The 18,406-nt window shown below is 41.8% G+C and overlaps 1 protein-coding gene across 1 annotated transcript in view; it reads right to left on the bottom strand.

Moving 5' to 3' along the window:
- Nucleotides 1–1,046: 1,046 nt before the first annotated feature.
- The window catches only part of DACT2 (dishevelled binding antagonist of beta catenin 2), a 37,389-nt gene continuing 20,029 nt past the window's right edge, over nucleotides 1,047–18,406 (bottom strand). The window contains exons 3-4 of the mRNA XM_040350677.1: nucleotides 16,446–16,706; nucleotides 1,047–2,877 (exon numbers count right to left, since the gene is read on the bottom strand). Coding sequence (XP_040206611.1) covers nucleotides 1,217–2,877; nucleotides 16,446–16,706 — 1,922 coding nt within the window. The 3' untranslated portion in view covers nucleotides 1,047–1,216. The remainder of the gene's footprint in view (nucleotides 2,878–16,445; nucleotides 16,707–18,406) is intronic.

Genomic DNA, 18,406 nt, shown 5'->3' with positions numbered 1-18,406 from the left:
ACTAACAGTTACTGATTTCCTGGCTTCCTGAAACATGGGTAATCTAATCCTTGACTCTGCAATCTGCAATCACGGGAAGTACCTGGCATGTTCCAGGAGGCAGACCTAAAGTTCTAGGCAGAGTTCCAGGAAGTAAAGAGATGTATTTTCCCTTAGTGAAAATGGCTACCATAAGAAGAATGGGAAGGTAAAGAAAATAGGGAATAAGAAAAGATAAAAAAAATCTTGCATTTATCTCTAAGTATTTGTTTGTAGATATCCATTAATATAGATTTCTAATTGTGCCTTTGTTGTAATTTTTATGATAAGGGTGAAGTCCCTCATTCATTTTTTTTTTGTAGTTGTATCTTTTTCCAACAAGGTGGAATTACTTCTACTTCTATTCTGAAATATAGCAAATTCAATCTAGAGTTTCTCCTAAAGATGCAACAGGGAAATGTTAAAAAAAATGAATTCCATTACAAAATGTTTGGTTGTTTTATATGAGGGTTTTTACTATTTTTATGGTTCCAGTAAAGGGTTGTATTTTTTATATGCATTGTGTGTTGTTAACAGATCAATTCTCCCAAAAACAATATTTTATTTCTAGGTCAGTTCAGTTAGCCTCTGGTTTGTTATATCGGTGTTCCTATCCCACTCTTCATGTTACAAGTTATTTTTGAGAATAGAAGATGGGAACCCCCTCATAATGGTAAAAGTAAGCATACAGATCCTAGAACTCAAGAACAAATATATAAGACATTGTCAAGTGGTTTACAGTTTCGGCATCTACCACTAACACTTTTAGGTTGGACTTGATGGACTTGTGTCTTTTTCCAACCTCACCTACTATGTAACTTAACAATTTAGGAGAATTATTTAATATTTTATGACTAATTTAATAATTAAGATTTTATTTATTTTCATTTGTATGTTTAAATATTTTTTCAACCTCACCTACTATGTAACTTAACAATTTAGGAGAATTATTTAATATTTTATGATTAATTTAATAATTAAGATTTCATTTATTTTCCTTTGTATGTTTAAAAAAAATTTTTTTTTTTTTTGTGCAATATTTAATCATATCTTTTATTGGAACGAATAGTAAAAAATAGAAAAACCCCTGTAATGCAACCAGAAGGTAATAAAAAACAGGAATACAAATCTGAAGTTTGTAGTCAGGTAGAAAGCGAGCTTTGTTTTGGGTACTTGAAGAAAAGTTTAGCAAACATTTTCACATCATAGTAATAATTTTTAAAGATGCTGGATGAAACCTCCTGATTTTTTTCTTTAATGCTTGTGAAGCTTTGATGCGACAAATCATAGGTTCTGGCTGTGAATGCCTGTTCAATTTGGGAGCTGCTGGTGCTTTAGAGGTATTACCAGCCCACTTCAGTTCAATCACATTCAGGCTCTCACATTTCAAGGAAAGGCTACTATCACTAGTAGTAATCATTGAGTCACTATCACTGGATCCTAAGTCTCCAAATCGATTGGCGGTGTACTCGCTGGATACCTCATCGCCTGTGTCTATAACCGTGGAATGGAAAAGAGAGGCACACTCTCCTGAATATTCAGACTCACTTTGATCATTTAAGTCTATGTACCTGTAAGCCCCAGCCTTTTTCATTGGTTTCCTGTTTTGGACCCAGACAGTTTGAGGACTTTTGTAAAAATTACAATTATGTTTTTTATCAGAAATATCTACTGCTGACTGCCAACTGTGTACCATGTGGTTCTGATCCTCCATTATCCTGGGGGAATATAAAGTACTTGAGGAAACATCAGCCTGAGATATGGATATAAATGATGAATTTCTACACTGTTTAGGATATAAATTGTCTTTTGAATAGGACCTTTGCGCTGCAGCAACAAGAAAAGTTGGTCTTTTTATGGATCGTTTTCTGCCCACCTTTGATTTACAATGCTCAGTACAATCATCTTTTAACCTTATGCATGCCTTTAGTTTTGGCTGTTCTACTATATGTACAGGGCTTGATGTTTTTTCACTGTTTCTTCTTTTTCCATTTATTAATATATTTTTAGAAGTAGAAACTGTTATTTTAACTTGGCGGGATTCTGCAGGAATGAACTTAGCTTGAACAAACTCACATTGTTCAAAATTCTTTGTTGCACATACTCCTTTTTGAGGGCTGTGCACTTTGGGTGATGTATGTGATATCGTTTGATCAGAAGCTTGCAATACTTTCTTTGCAAAATGAGTTAAGCTTATTAAATTGTTCTCATATATTGTACTTAGATGACTAGTGGAGAGGGATGGATTTTCTGAAGGAACTGGGAGGGTGATTTTCGGATTCTCACTAATAATAGGGTTTTGTTTGGCATCTTCATTTGACTTCAGTTCTATTTCCCTGGTGTGTTCCTGCTCTTTCATGTCCCCTTCTATTGAAGAAACCTTATTTTGTCTTTGGAAGATGCTATTATTTATGCAGGTAAGGCAGCGCTGTGAGATAAGTTCCTTGTGTGGTAGAGCTGGTAGAGCCCTTTTGGTGGTTTCTTGAATAAATTGAAGTTTCTCAGTTTCTTGGCACCTTGTTACTTCCAGCAATTTGTTTTCATTGCCTTTTGGTTCCATTTCTGCAGACGGACCAGGTCCTGGTGACAGCTCAAACATATTTCTAGAGTTGTTGTTCTCTGTAGAATACTTTTGTGATCCCTTAGACAGTGGAAATAAAGGACTCTGTAAAGCAACAGCATGGAGAGGACTTGGATATGTGTAGACTTCATTTCTGTTTTTGGAAACAAGGTCAGTCTGATACTTTGGATCCATGCATTGAAAGTTTATATCATCTTGAATGTCAAATGTTGACTTGCTTTTATGGTCACTATTGATTTGAAATCCATGGTACATTTGTATGAATCTTTCAAGGTCTCCTGCAATATAAATACAGAAGGTCGTCAATATATATAAAAATGCTATGAATCACTAAGTAATAAAAATATAACTTTGTGTCTGTCGCTTTCAATTGTTACCCCAACATTTGATATTCCTGATATGTATCTATTGTGCCATGTACTTGTGTTAAAAAGTTTTATTTTGTATTTCTTTCTCTGTGTGAAATATCTGGTGATTCTACCAGTCCCCCTGCTTTTCTACTTTAAACTGACCACGCTAGGTGTAATCGCACATCCATCCCAGTGTGGTCAGCTCTCTTTGGTCAGTGTGGTCAGCTGTGCTTTTTTGCTTGTCTTCATTTCATTACAATCCATTAATGCTGAACTTGACATATGATCTTATTTGCATAATTACATTGGTGCAGTTTGGTTGGATAGGAGAGCCCAAGAGAGCTGTTGAAGGCGGCAGGAGGGATCATCCTGGTATAACCACCGTAAGTCCAGTGACGCACAGATACGTCGCTGGATGGGAAGTGTTTAAAAGCAACAATGTCATATTTTAAAAAAAACACAAGCCCTGCCTGCAAAGAAAAAAAATGTCAATTGTGCTGCTAGTCTTTGCTCTCTAGAAAAGATAGGGTTTCTGAAGAATCTTCAACAACCAACACTTCTGGTTGTGCCGGATGCCTGGTCTCCCTCCACACACCGTGGTTTCCTTTAGTGGACCTTATGTCACTTCAGAAGACAGTAGTGACATGGGACTGGTGGGAGGAACCACAGCACTTAGCTTTAGATCAGGCATTCGACACACCTGGGAGTGTGCCGGACACTATAGATTCTTTAGAAAACCTTAGCTCTTTAAGACACCGATGATTGGTTCTGCAGTCAGTATAGACCAGGTACTGTATTTATTCTTTTTAAATATTGCAAAGTCGCTTTAAAGAAGATATTCACCCTAGAAAAAAAAAATGTAATTACTTTAAATAAAAGGACACATGTCCAGGGATCTGGCACTATCCACACCTGGGCCAGCTCTTCTTTGGGTGCCTGGTGTCAGCACGTTTACTGTGGGCAGCTGGCTGTGACTCCTTGTGGCTTCACAGCCTTCTTCCCACTGCATATGTGTGAATGAATGCGCTGCAGCCTTCTGGGACCTGTGATGTGTTCCAGAAGGCTGTGGAAAAAAAGGGAGGGGGCAAACTTTCATTCGGATCACCTAGGCAATCCGACTGGGAGTGGGTACCTATCTAAACTAGCTACACGCTGATCCCCAAAAAATTATCATATGCCAAGTTATGAGTAACTGTAAGTAACTATACTGGAGTAAACGCTAACATGCTGTAAGAAAAATGTGAGTTCTTTATCTTTATGTCTGTTTGATGTCGGCAATTCAAAGCAAGGCAAAAATATTATTATTATACAGGAATTATATAGCGCCAACAGTTTGTACAGTGCTTTACAATATCAGAATGACAGCCAACAAATTAGTATTCCCAAAAGAAAAGGTCGGCAAAGGCTATCCTCTATACACTTTCATGACAAAAATGCATTTGGGTGCCAAAAATATGAATGCAATTTACTTGCTAGGGGCAGAACCTCTGGGGGAATCTAGGATGGAAAAGCAATCGGGGGTCCTAGTAGATGATAGGCTCAGCAATGGCATGCAATGCCAAGCTGCTGCAAGCAAAGCCAACAGAATATTGGCATGCATTAAAAAGGGGATTAACTCCAGAGATAAAACGATAATTCTCCCACCCTACAAGACTCTGGTCCGGCCACACTTGGAGTATTCCGTCCAATTTTGGGCACCAGTCCTAGGGAGGGATGTGCTGGAACTGGAGAGAGTCCAGAGAAGGGCAACAAAGCTAATAAATGGACTGGAGGATCTCAGCTATGGGGACGCTAGCATAGGAAAAAATGTTTCTGCGAAAGGGAATTTAAAAAAACATGCGACCATTCACAAAAATTAGAAGAGAAGTGGTTTAACCTTAAACTGCGTAGAGGGTTCTTTACTGTAAGAGCGGTAAAGATGTAGAATTCTCTTCCACAAGCAGTAGTTTCAGCGGGGAGCATCGATGATTTAAAAAAAACTTTTAGATGGGCACCTTAACAACCACAACATACAGGGGTACTATTGTACTATTAACATATAAGCACACACACAGATTGGACTGGATGGAGTTGTGTCTTTTTTCAACCTCACCAACTATGTAAATATGTAACTATGTAACTTCAATTCAACTTGAAGTGACCCTGTCACTGCAGAAAACGTAACTGAAACTAGACATACCTGTAAAAGAAAACTGTATTTAATCTCCTTTACCGCTGCTCACGCCACAAAATGTATCTCTGATTATGAGAAATCTTGGTGAAGCATGCAATGAAACTTCTGGGAGTCTTAATTTCCTGAGTCCCCCACAGCTTTCACTGGTTTGTCCTGCTGACCATGACCTCCTGCAGAGTCCTGTAATGACATACGTACTGCATCTGTCAGCAGGAGGACCCAGGAGTTTCCTTGTGTATTTCAGCAAAAGATTTCTCAGGATCCGAGAGGCATTCAGTGGCAATGGCAAGGCAGCAAGGCATTCTTTTACAGAAATGCTTTCATTCATTTCGTAGAGTAACAGGGTTTTCTATATTGCCATTTAAAACAGTAGTGAATGTTGTACATAGATCATGAAGGTTTAAACCTGTTCTTAAAGCGAGGTTCCGACAATTTTTTTTTTTAAAAGTCAGCAGCTACAAATACGGCAGCTGCTGACTTTTAAAAAATGGACACTTACCTGTCCAGCGCGCCCGCGATGTCAGCAGCCGAGGCTGAGCAATCGCTCGGTCCTCGGCTGCTTCCGCCGCCATCCTCGGTGAGGGAATCAGGAAGTGAATCCTGACGGCTTCACTGCCCATTTCCCTACTGCGCATGCGCAAGGATCGCGGCGCACCGTCACTGGTCCCCGCTCTCTCCTGGGAACAGTGTTTCCCAGAAGACAGCGGGGGGAGTGACGTCATAGGCTGGATTCCCCGTGGGGATCAGACCCGGAAGTGGTGCAAATACCTGTCTCAGACAGGTCTCTGCACCCCCCTCCCCCTGAAAGGTGCCAAATGTGTCACCGGAGGGGGGGAGGGATACAAAAAGCGGAGGTTCACTTTTTGTGTGAACCTCCGCTTTAAAGAGCAGCCCTCCCTTCTGACAGATCCTTCAAATATCCAAACCATATCTTCGTATATAGAGAATTAATTTACAGACAACACAAATGATGAAACACCTCCCACAACACTTTGGGTGGCTCATGAAGCGGTCCTGAGAGGTCATATAATCAACTTAGCTGCGGTCAAAAATAAAGAAAGACTCACTGACATTATATGCCTCACTAGAAACCTAGACATCCTGTACAATAAACTACACCATTCTCCATCCCAAGAACTCGCACAACAAATACAAGACAAACTCCAAGCCTTAGGCCTCGTACACACGACCAGGTTTCTCTGCAAAAACCAGCAAGAAAACTGATTCTTGCCGAGATTCCCGTTCGTGTGTACGAGGCATTCAGGTTTCTTGTCAGGAAATCTGGCCAGAATCGCGACGAGAAAAAAAGAGAACCTGCTCTCTTTTTTCTCGTCGAGATTCTTGTCGGCCTGTTTCCCGACGAGAAACCCGAGTGTGTGTATACTTACCTGTCACCGTGGAAACCCGCGCATGCTCGCAATGACTTTGACGCATTCGCGGAAGCTTCCACGGCATAGGTAGGGTGAAGCAAGATGGCGGCAACGGCATCGAATGTGACGAGCGCATGCTCGTCATACGCGATGACATCACTGCATTCTTTTCTTTCAAGAGAACCGCGGATCTTTTGAAATGACAGTCAGTACACTCTGGCGGCAAGAGTTTCTTGCCAAGAATCTCGTCAGGGAAAACGACAGGTTTTTCCTGACGAGATTCTCGGACGTGTGTACGAGGCCTGAGATCTAATTCTCTCAGCTAACACAGAAAAATCCCTTAGATTCCCTAATGCCGCGTACACACGATCGGTCAATCCGATGAGAACGGTCTGATGGACTGTTTTCATCAGACCAAACCGATCGTGTGTGGGTTATTTATCCATCGGTTAAAAAATTTGAAACTTGTTTTAAAATTAACCGATGGATACCTAACCGATAGCAAAAAAAAAAACAATCATTTGTAGGCACGTCCATCGGTTAAAAATCCACGCATGCTCAGCATTAAACTTCGTTTTTTTCAGCACGTCGTTGTGTTTTACGTCACCGCGTTCTGACACGATCGTTTTTTTAACGGATGGTGTGTAGGCACGACTGACCATCAGTCAGCTTCATCAGTTAACTGATGGAAAAATCCATCAGACTGTTCTCATCGGATTGACCGATCGTGTGTACAGGGCATAAGGCTAAATTAATGGTACATAGTACCGTATTTATCAGCATATAACACGCACAGGTGTATAACACGAACCCTAACTTTAAGAGGGAAGTTTCAGGAAAAAAACTTTCCACCGCCCCCTGCGTATAACACTCAGGGTAAAAAAGTAAGTGTTATACGCCAATAAATACAGTAATTCCTCCTCTGCAATGTTCCACGTTTTTTAAGCTTAGGGATCAGTCTGACAACCATGTCGAACACCGGCACGATGTCTTAGGCCCCATACACACGAGAGAATTTATCTGCGGATACGGTCCAGCGGACCGTTTCCACGGATAAATCCTCTCAAAGATTTCCGCAGATTTCTATGCGATGGAGTGTACACACCATCGCATTGAAATCCGCGCGGAAATCCTCTGGCGATGACGTGTCGCGCCGTCGCCGCGATTATGACGCGGCGACGGGCGCGACGCTGTCATATAAGGAATTCCACGCATGCGTCAAATCATTACGACGCGTGCGGGGAATCCCTTTGGACGGATGGATCCAGTGAGTCTGTACAGACGAGCGGATCCATCCGTTGGAATGGATTCCAGCAGATGGATTTGTTGTGCATGTCAGCAAATATCCGATCTGCTGGAATCCATCCCAGAGGAGATTTCTCCGCGGAAACAGATCCGCTGGCGTGTACACACCATAGGATCTATCCGCAGAAACCCATTTGCTGGGATTTATCTGCGGATGGATTCTATCGTGTGTACGGGGCCTTAGAGATATTTTCCTCATTTTACAAGGATCTCCTCTCAGGACCACAATCACAACTTCATCCATCCTCAAGGACTTGGTTAGATAACATACAACTTCCTACTCTTAACATACAATAAATTAACTTCCTTTAATGAACCCTGTACTGACACAGAAATTATTAATATAAATAAATCTCTTAAAACTTCTACTGCCCCAGGTCCAGATGGATACACCTCCTCTTAATATAAAAAATGTGCAACTCTGTTAGCCCCCAACATAACTAAATTGTTCAATCATATTCTAGACGGTAATCACTTCCCTGATGAAATGCTCTTGGCCAATCTATCTCTAATCCCAAAACCACTTAAGGATCACACACTCTTAACAACGACCTAAAAATCTTTGGTAGAATGCTCGCAGACAGACTGGCAGCAGTTATCACAACCCTAATACACACAGACCAGACTGGTTTTATCCCAGGTAGACAGATAGTTAACAACATTAGGTTGGTCATCATTCAAGATGCTAATCTACACTCATGCCAGATTTGTCTCCTTGGCTTAGATCAGGGGTCCTCAAACTTTTTAAACAGGGGGCCGGTTCATGAGCAAGCCCCCCCCACCTCACCATCATCATTAGCCCCTCATTGCAAGGCCCCCCCCCCTCACCATCATCATTGTAAGTCCCTCATTGCAAGCCCCCCCTCACAATCATTAATTGCAAGCCGATCAAGATCATTGCAAGCCCCCTCATCATCATTACATCATCATCAGCCCCTCGTTGCAACCCCCCTCACCTTTGCAAGCCCCCCCCTCACCATCATCATCAGCCCCTCATTGCAACTCCCCCCCTCACCATCGCAAGCCCCTCATTGCAAACCCCCCATCATCATCATTACATCATCATCATCAGCCCCTCACTGCAACCCCCCTCACCATCGCAAGCCCCCCCCTCCCTCCCCTCACCTCACCATCGTAAGCCCCTCACAGCCTTACTTCTTACTGTGCCAAACTGCTGCTGTGTCACGGTCCCGCTGTGTCACAAAGCTCACAGTGTTGTTAACAGTTTGCATGCTATGATAAAAGTCCCGCCCTCCTCCTCCTAGACCAGCTCGTGTGATAGACAGAACACTGGCTCTATCACACGAGCTAGTCTAGGTCAGGAGGAGGGCGGGACTTTTATCATAGCGCGCCCGAACTGTTAACACTGTGATCTCCGTGACACAGCGGGACCACTGTGTTACAACCTGCCGTGCAACCTGCTGTGCATGTCAGGGTGGGGTGGGCCAGTTAAATGTCCTCCGCGGGCCGTAGTTTGAGGACCCCTGGCTTAGATATACACAAAGCATTCAACAGTGTAAACTGGTCGTACCTTCTCCCTAAATTTGGCATTTCAAACAAATTCATACAAGGCTTCAATGCTCTCTATCACTCCCCTCAGACACAAATTAAAATCCCTGGAAATAATTCAGATTTCTTTTCCCTTAGTAGAGGCACCAAACAAGGCTGTCCTCTATCCCTGCTTGTATTTGCATTAGCAATAGAGCCCTTAGCTCAAGCAATTGGAAACAATGTTAGTATTAAAGCGGGGGTTCACCCTATTTTACCATAAAATCAGGCATTGTAGCGCGAGCTACAGTATGCCTGTCCCGAATTTTTTACCCCCGTACTCACCTTGTTCTCGTAGATTGAAGATACCGGGGAATGGGCGTGCCTATGGAGACGGAGGATGATTGACGGCCGGCTCTGGCGCGTCACGCTTCTCCGGAAATAGCCGAAATAGGCTTGGTCTTCACGACGCGTGCGCATAGCCTGTGCGCAGGCGCCGTGAAGAGCCGAGACCTACTCCGGCTGTCTTCGGGGAGAGTGACGTGCCAGGGCCGGCCGTCAATCATCCTCCCTCTCCATAGGCACGCCCATTCCCCGCGGGAGCCGAAAAATACGATCTCCGATTACAAGGTGAGTACGGGGTTAAAAAAATCGGGACAGGCATACTGTAGCTCGCGCTACAATGCCTGTCTCGATGGTAAAATGTGTCGGGGGGGGGGTGAACTACCGCTTTAAGGAATACACTAAAGGACATAGTGAATTCAAACTTAGTCTATACGCAGATGACGCTCTCCTATTTCTAACTGACCCGCTCATCTCCATACCTACTCTCCTTAAAGGGGTTGTTAAGGTTTTTTATTTTCTAAATAGGTTCCTTTGAGCTAGTGCATTGTTGGTTCACAAACCTTATTCTTCGATTTCCGTTCTAAATGTTTTTTTTCTTAGTTTTCTTTGTCTGAATTTCTCACTTCTTGTTCCTCCTCAGTAAGCTGTTCTGGCTGACTAACCCCCATGGATGATAAGGGCAAGCTTACTGAGGAGCAACAGGAAGTGAGAAATTCAGACAAAGAAAAAACATTTTTAGAAGGGAAATCGAAAGAAAAGGTTAGTGAACCAACAATGCACTAGCTTAAAGGAACCCATTTAGAAATTAAAAAATTAACCTTTACAACCCCTTTAATGAACTTCAAACCTTCCACAACCTTTCTGACCTATAGATTAACATAAACAAATGTTCAACCCTTCCTATTAATCTCCCTCATAATATGCAAATTTTATTGCAAAAAATGTTTTCATTCATATGGTGTTCCCAATCATTCAAATATCTTGGTATGCATGTCACATCCTCTCACAAATTATTATATAAAAAAACTAACTACCCCCCTCTATTCACTCAAATAAGCTCTCTTCTCAAAACATGGTCGGCATATCACATTTCCTTCCTCGGCAGAATATGTGCAATAAAGATGACCATCATTCCCAAACTTCTTTATTACTTCCGTGCCCTCCCTATTAACATCCCAAAAACCAGGATTGAATCCCTCCAAAGGGAGTTTATTAGATTTATTTGATCTGATAAAAAAAACAGATGTAGTTATGCTCTCATGCATAGATCACAATCTAAAGGAGGGTTTGCTCTTCCTAACCTCTGGCATTATTTTCTAGCGGCCAGATTCACACAATTATCCCAATGGTTTGCCCCGACTCATAACATACCTTGGAAAAAGTTTGAACCCACCTCAATCTCCCCACTATACTTACAAGGAATCCTGTGGTCCAATCTAAACTTCCATCACACTCTACTTAAATATAACACAATAGTTGCACACTTTTGTCAACTATGGCTTAAAATGTACCTTTAAACTCTCCTCAGATATCCCACCATTAGCCTCTTTCCTAGGAGATCCTAGATTTAATCTAGCCTATAGTAATAGTGATATATTCTCCCTCTGGATAAAAAATAACCTAACCACACTAAGATCCTTACAAATCAAGTCCGAATTCCCCTCATTCACCTCGCTCCAATCTAAATATAATCTTCCATCATCTGAATACCCTCATTCTTTGCTAATTCGATCCTTTTATGGTAAGCATTACTCACTGTCTATTCATCCCCCAAGCACACCTTTTGAACAAATATGTACATCCTTGTCGAGAAACAGACGGCTGATCTCACAGCTATACTACTACCTCAATAAATTTGCAATGCCGGATAAGGCCTCGTACACACGACCGAGGAACACTTTTCGACGAGGAAACCGCCGAGGATGTCTTCTTTTTCCTCGACGGGAATGGGAAAATTTGGCTCGCCGAGATCCTCGGCTGCTTCACAAGGAACTCGACGAGCAAAACGATGTGTTTCGTCCGTCGAGTTCCTCGGATCGTGTGTACGAGGCCTCAGTCTGGACCAATGCTTCACTGGGAATCCGAGCTGGGAAGTTCCCTTTCTACAGAAAGGTGGAACTCCATGACAGATAACCTCCATTAAAGCAACAGAGCAATCTCTTTCAGGGAGACCCCAGTGAAGCTATTCTCCAGATGGTATCTGACCCCCTCCAAAATACATTCTTTCTACCCTGCAGCTTCCCCAGATTGCTTTAGGGGCTGCTCTGAACCTGGCACATTTCTACACGCGTTCTGGAGCTGTAAACACCTTGAACTGATTTGGCATGCTACAGTGGATAGAATTGAGAAATCTTCCAAACAGAAAATTGTTCCCACTCCACAAATTTGCCTTCTCTACGCCAATATACACAATGTACCTATACCCTGTAATAGATTATTCCACTCATTATGCAGCTACATTCAATGGATGATTGCTTTTAACTGGAGATCTAACAACCAATTATGGCCGCAGGTGTTAGCTAGGATGGAAATTCTTAAACTATCTGAAAGAATCTGCCACACATTACACGACAGCCTTCATACAGTATCTACAATAAAAAACGGTCTTACTGGAATTTACCAAAAACATCACTATTCATAGGTTATTTTTTATATGTTATAAGATTCTTCTCCTTTTACGGTGCAGCAAAAATCCGATAAAAATAATCATTACTCTCTTCATTGTACTATTCTCAATCTTAAGTATAACTTTGCTTTTTATTCTATATGTAACCTTTACCATATCATTCTCATATGTAACAGTACCATATAATATTCTATGAACATTCCCAGATTCATTGTTAATTGACTTCATCAACACTGTTTTGTAACTTTACACGTGAACTTCCAAATAAAACTTTTGTAAACAAAAATAAAAAAATATTTTTAATAGATTTACCAACATAGCATCATATATGGCTCAAAAATACCTCAAGAGAGCAAGTGTATTTATTTACAGTGTTTTTTATAAAAAGCATACCAGAACTTAGGAATAATAATAATAATACATTGAAACTATAGGGTTGATTTACTAAAATCAAATAGGCAGTTTACTCTGCAAGGGAATTTTCCCATGCAAAGTCATGTGCTCCCCAAATAAATTAGAACCTTTATACTAACTTTAAAGCCCTGTACACACAGCCAGGTTTCTCGTCAGGAAGAAAAGTTGTTTTTCCTGACGAGATTCCTGGCAAGATTCTCTTGCTGTTTTTTTTGAATGGCACGAACGCGGTGATGTCATCGACTACGATGAGCATGCGCTCGTCACATTCGATGCCATCGCCCCCATCTTGCTTCAGCCTACCTATGCCTTGGAAGCTACCGTGCATGCGTCAAAGTCATTTCGAGCATTCGCGGGTTTCCATGAAGACAGGCAAGTATACACACGCTCGGGTTTCTCGGCAGGAAAACACTGCCGAGAATCACAATGAAAAAATAGAGAGCAGGTTCTCTATTTTTCTCGTCTAGATTCTGGGCAGTTTCCTCAATTAGAAACCTCAAAGCCTCGTAACACATGCACGGTTTACTCAGCAAGAAAGGTCTGCCAGCAGTTTTCTTGCTGTTTCTGGCCGAGAAAACCGTGCGTGTGTATGAGGCCTTAGTACACAAGTGAATTAAGAGTATTCCACAATATAAATAAACTTTAAATTTCATAAGTGAAATAAAAATATTCCACGAGATAAATGCTGTGTATCATCACATATATAAGTCTAAAGTGACAACTATATGCAATGTGCTTGAAGAATTCCATAAACAACTTAAATAAATGTTAATCAAGTAAAGTGCAGTCCATATAGTGAATCAGGTGACAAGTCTGTTGATTTTTGCTATATAGCCTTCCACCAATCACACCTGTGATATTATTACTGGGTGTATTCTCACCTTGCTAAATGTGACCTCACAATTAAGTTGTCGCCCTGAAGTGCCCATATAATTTATTATACATGGGCATAACAAAAAGACCCCTGAGGAAAAGAAATGAGCCTGTACATAAAGTATAGAATATGACAGTGCTCAAAATTTCAAGTCCTGAGCTACTAGCCAGGCCTCAAGAGTTACTCGCCACCAGTTGCCCCACCTAATTCATACACTGCCCTGCGCCTAATTGCACCCGTAAACACGCCCTCGTAGATTATCTCATGGAATGACAATGTTTTATGCAGAATCAAGTTACAAAATTAAATGTTACCAACAACTTTAACAAAATGGGACAGGGCACTGGGGGCAGACCAGAGGGACAGGGCACTGGGGGCAGATCAGAGGGACAGGGCACTGGGGGCAGATCAGAGGGACAGGGCACTGGGGGCAGACCAGAGGGACAGGGCACTGGGGGCAGACCAGAGGGACAGGGCACTGGGGGCAGACCAGAGGGACAGGGCACTAGAACTGGGTCTCTTCCCCATTCTCTTGCTGTCTCCTCTGAAACTCCCATCCATCCTCTCTCTCTCCCATTCATCTCATCATCAGGAGCCTGTGTGTGCGGCTCCACGCTTGCATGTCCCCACTTCCCCCTTTTATTCAGGCTGGCAGAGAGGAGAGGAACTGCAGCACAGCGGGAGGGAGTACAATCCAGCGCTGAGATCCACACAACTGCACAGCCGTTGACACCATAGCACAGCGCACATTGACACCGCACAGCACACATTGAGACCAGTCTGTTCACAGTGCTCAGGCTAAACTGTTGGATACTTACATAGAGCACAAGGAGAAGAAAACTGCACAAACTAGAAGGCTGCCGCTCTCATGTCAGGGCAACTTTCAGTGAGTGGTAATGGAGTGGTAATTTTTGCAATCCTCCACCTCACTCATTACTTTCTGCTCTCCAGCTACATTGGTCGGGGCCCGGGGGAGGGGGGCAGGCTCAGAGAGGTCATACTGTTGGGTCCCATGGCTTAATGAGAATTGTAAGTAGAGCACCTGTGTACTGCTCTGCCTGTGCGCGGCTCACCAGACTACTTTTCCCGAGCATGCATCTTTCCTCTTCGGCCGCCAATCTCATCGGGACTCTAAGTGTAGGCACAGATTGAAGGGACATTGGTCATGCAGCCCTGTCATCACTCGCCCCCAGCTTAAATCCACTCGCCAAATGCTAGTAGGCGAGTGGAAATTTTGAGGGCTGGAATATGATAAACATTACTTGTCTGTGCACTTTAGGCATAAACACAACAGGGATTATAGAGGTCTGCAATTTTGGGGTCTAGAAGCCCCTAAAAATCATTGGAGGGGGGATCATTTTGTGAGAGAATCATGGTGGATATAAAAATTAGGATCATTAGCGTCAGGTGGTTTTAAGAAAGAGTTTGATTTGGGATGTTTTCTGAGTAATTACTAATATGGGGAATTTCTCGCAGGGGTGCCAACTAACTACGAGTCCCATTATACCATTATACCTCTGCCTGTGGGAGTCATGCTTGTAACTGTCAGCCTTGCAATGCCTCATGGGACTTGTCGTTCTGTAACAGCTGGAGGGCCGCCAGTTTGATACCTGTGCTCTAGAGGATACAGTTAATGGGTAGGTGCAATATATTAATATTAATAATAGTATTGTTGTTAAATAATAGAGATTTTTAGGTATAATTATGTTTTTTTAATATATTAATATTATTAATTTTGCTCCCATAGAGCATATTAAATATATATGGTTAGCTTGATAGTTGTATACAGTGGTAAAAATGAAGGATTTGGGAATTTTTAATAATGTGATTATTTGATCTATCTCTGACACACACGGTTATACAACACTGTGAAATCCCAATATATGTAATATTAGAGAAGACGGCCTAAAAAAAGTTTTTTTTTATAAAGATTCCAAGGAACCGCCATGGAAGGCTGAAAACATTAGGATTAACCTGGGCTTTATTAAGATTGGACTCCAAAAAAATGGTGATGGCCCAGATGGATATATAGAGTGAACGCCAACCCGTCCAATAGGAATCCCCCTGAGGAAGCCACCTGTCCATGTGGCGTAATGCGTAGGAGAGGGGCAGTAGGACAGCACAGCGCCTGTACCCAGTGTAGAGATACTTGCATTGCAACTTGTGTGGTGTCACGGATATACCAAATAAAAGCTACAAGTGTGTTATAGAGTGGTACGCCGGAAGCACCTGAAATATGCGAGTGGATTTCTCATACATTTTTAATAAATATTAGGTTTTATGATATATGCATTATTGGCGTTTTTTACCTTTATATGTGTATTCTGATGAGACTGACATACTGTGAAACAGCAGCAAATAAGGAGGAGGAGATCTAGATTGTTTTTATCTCAGCCCTGGACAGGCTAAAAAGCGTGATTTGACCAAACCTAATTGTGGGGTCACATTTAGCAAGGTGAGAATACACCCAAAAGAGGGGAACACAAGTGCGGTGGCATATTTCGAGCAGCAGATGGAGTAATATCACAGGTGTGATTGGTAGAAGGCTATACAGCAACAATCAACAGACTTGTTACCTAATTCACTATATGGATTGCACTTTACTTAATTAACATTTATTTAAGTTGTTTTAAGTTGCTTTATGGAATTCTTTGAGCATATCAATTGCATGAAATCATTTATAGTTGTAACTTTGGACATATATATGTGATGATACACGTCATTTATCTTGTGGAATATTTTTCATTCACTTGTGAAATTTAAAGTTTATTCATATTTTGGAAAACTCTTATTTCACTTTTGTAATTGAAGTTAGTATAAAGATTCACATTTATTAGGGGAGCACAGCGCGGCATACTGATTTATTTTTAGGATAACGTTAGTATTCCCTCATTTTCTTACCAGTTGAGACAGGTCTTTGGCTCCCTTTCCCTTGGATATTTGAGGGACCAGAATTTGTTCTTTTCTCATGGGTATCTCTGGTAGAAACATCAGGCGAAGATTTTTCATCTGTTGATCTTGGTCGGGAGATTTTGAAATTGTTTCCACATTTTTGAGAACAAAGCTTTACACCCTTGCAGGCTGATGGCAAAATTTCACTATATACAGATGTGCAAGAATTGGATATAGAACAGGAGCTCAAATCACTCAGATCATAAAAACCTGTAGAAAATTAATAGGTATTTAGTGTTGTTGTAGTAATTGTTTTGATACAATAATTATATATATATACATATACATATATATACAGGCAGTCCCCGGGTTACAAACAAGATAGGGTCTGTAGGTTTTGTTCTTAAAGGAGAAGTATGGGCTTCCAGGTTATTTGAGATTCATACTTACCTCGGTGGATGGAGCATCAGACTGATGCTCCATCTGTCCCCCGCCGTCTCTGCACAGAGAACCGAGCTACCGAACATCGCCGCTGGCTCGGTTCTCACAGATCCCCGAGAGGAAAGAGGCTGACTGTTAGCCTCTTTCCTCTCTACTTCTCCACACTCATTGGAGAGCTGAGCAGTGGAGGGGCGGGGAGAGGCTGTCTCAGCGGCTCACTGGGACGCTGAGACTGCCATCAATCAGGGCAGCTTGGGAAGTCGTGATGACGCGCTACCCCGACTGATGGCCGTGACGTCAGCGGAGAACGAACTTCAGACCGCTCTCCGCTGAAAAAGGGTCACAGGAGTGCAAAACGAATTGCACTCCTGTGACCCAGAGGAGAAGCCCAGCCTAAAAAGCTCAGGCTGGACTTCTCCTTTAAGTTGAATATGTTTTTAAGTTGGAACAGGTACATTTTTTAAGTGTAGCTCCAACCAAAAATACTATTTTTAAGCTTTTTGAATAGCATACCCCTGTAACATTTATTTTGCTGTCTGTGCCCCTTCACCTCAATTTCTGTCTCAATGACAATTGGATTTTGAAAATTTTGGGTTGTGGAAACAAGGATTGGTGATAAAGCATCAGTGGAGGTACCTTTTTCCCATGATAACTCTTAGGCCTTGTACACATGACCGAGTTTCTCGGCAAAAACCAGCAAGAAACTTGCTCTTTTTTTTTTTGTTGCCGAGGAAACCGGTCGTGTGTACACTTTTCGACGAGGAAACTGTCGAGGATCCCGTCGAGCCAAAAAGAGAGCATGTCTTCTTTTTCCTCGACGGGAATGAAGAAATTTGGCTCGCCGAGATCCTTGACAGCCTAACAAAGAACTCGACGAGCAAAACGATGTGTTTCGCCCATCGAGTTTCTCGGTCGTGTGTACGAGGCTTCACAGGAGTGAATTTCCCTTCCTCAAAGTACATTTCCTCTCACTTCCTGTTGTCTCCCTCCTTTTTTAAGTCGGATGTTTGTAACCCAAGGACTGCCTTGTGTGTATATATATATATATATATATATATATATATATATATATATATATATACACATACTGTATATATATATATATATTTTTTTTTTTTTTAATAAAATGAAAAGGTGGCAAGGCAAAAGGGTCACAGCAGTAATATCCACTTGAAACATGTACACCAACTGCAGGAGGATTTCTAGCACACATAACACGATGAAGGTCAACAATGGCTTACAAAGACTGTATGTGGAGAAAGTGCTGGCTTGTATGTTGCACCCTGTTTCACACAAACAAAACTCAAATAGAGTGCATATATGTGAATATTAGTGAGTTTCAGATTTCTAAGGTATTCTAACAGACAAAATGTCACCTATCATAGCTTGGATCAAAGCTACAGCAATAATAACTGTAAACTGTAATAACTGAAAAATTGTGAGCAAGAATTTTATTTTATATCCTACTTTTTTTCAACCAGGGTGCCTTCAGGTTTCTTCAGGGGTGCCTTGGCAAATTACCTAAAAAT

This window comes from Rana temporaria, chromosome 4 (genome assembly GCF_905171775.1).
Source record: "Rana temporaria chromosome 4, aRanTem1.1, whole genome shotgun sequence".
Taxonomy (NCBI): domain Eukaryota; kingdom Metazoa; phylum Chordata; class Amphibia; order Anura; family Ranidae; genus Rana; species Rana temporaria.
The sequence above is the reverse complement of the archived record's forward strand: the minus strand, read 5'-3'. Positions and strand labels throughout refer to the sequence as shown.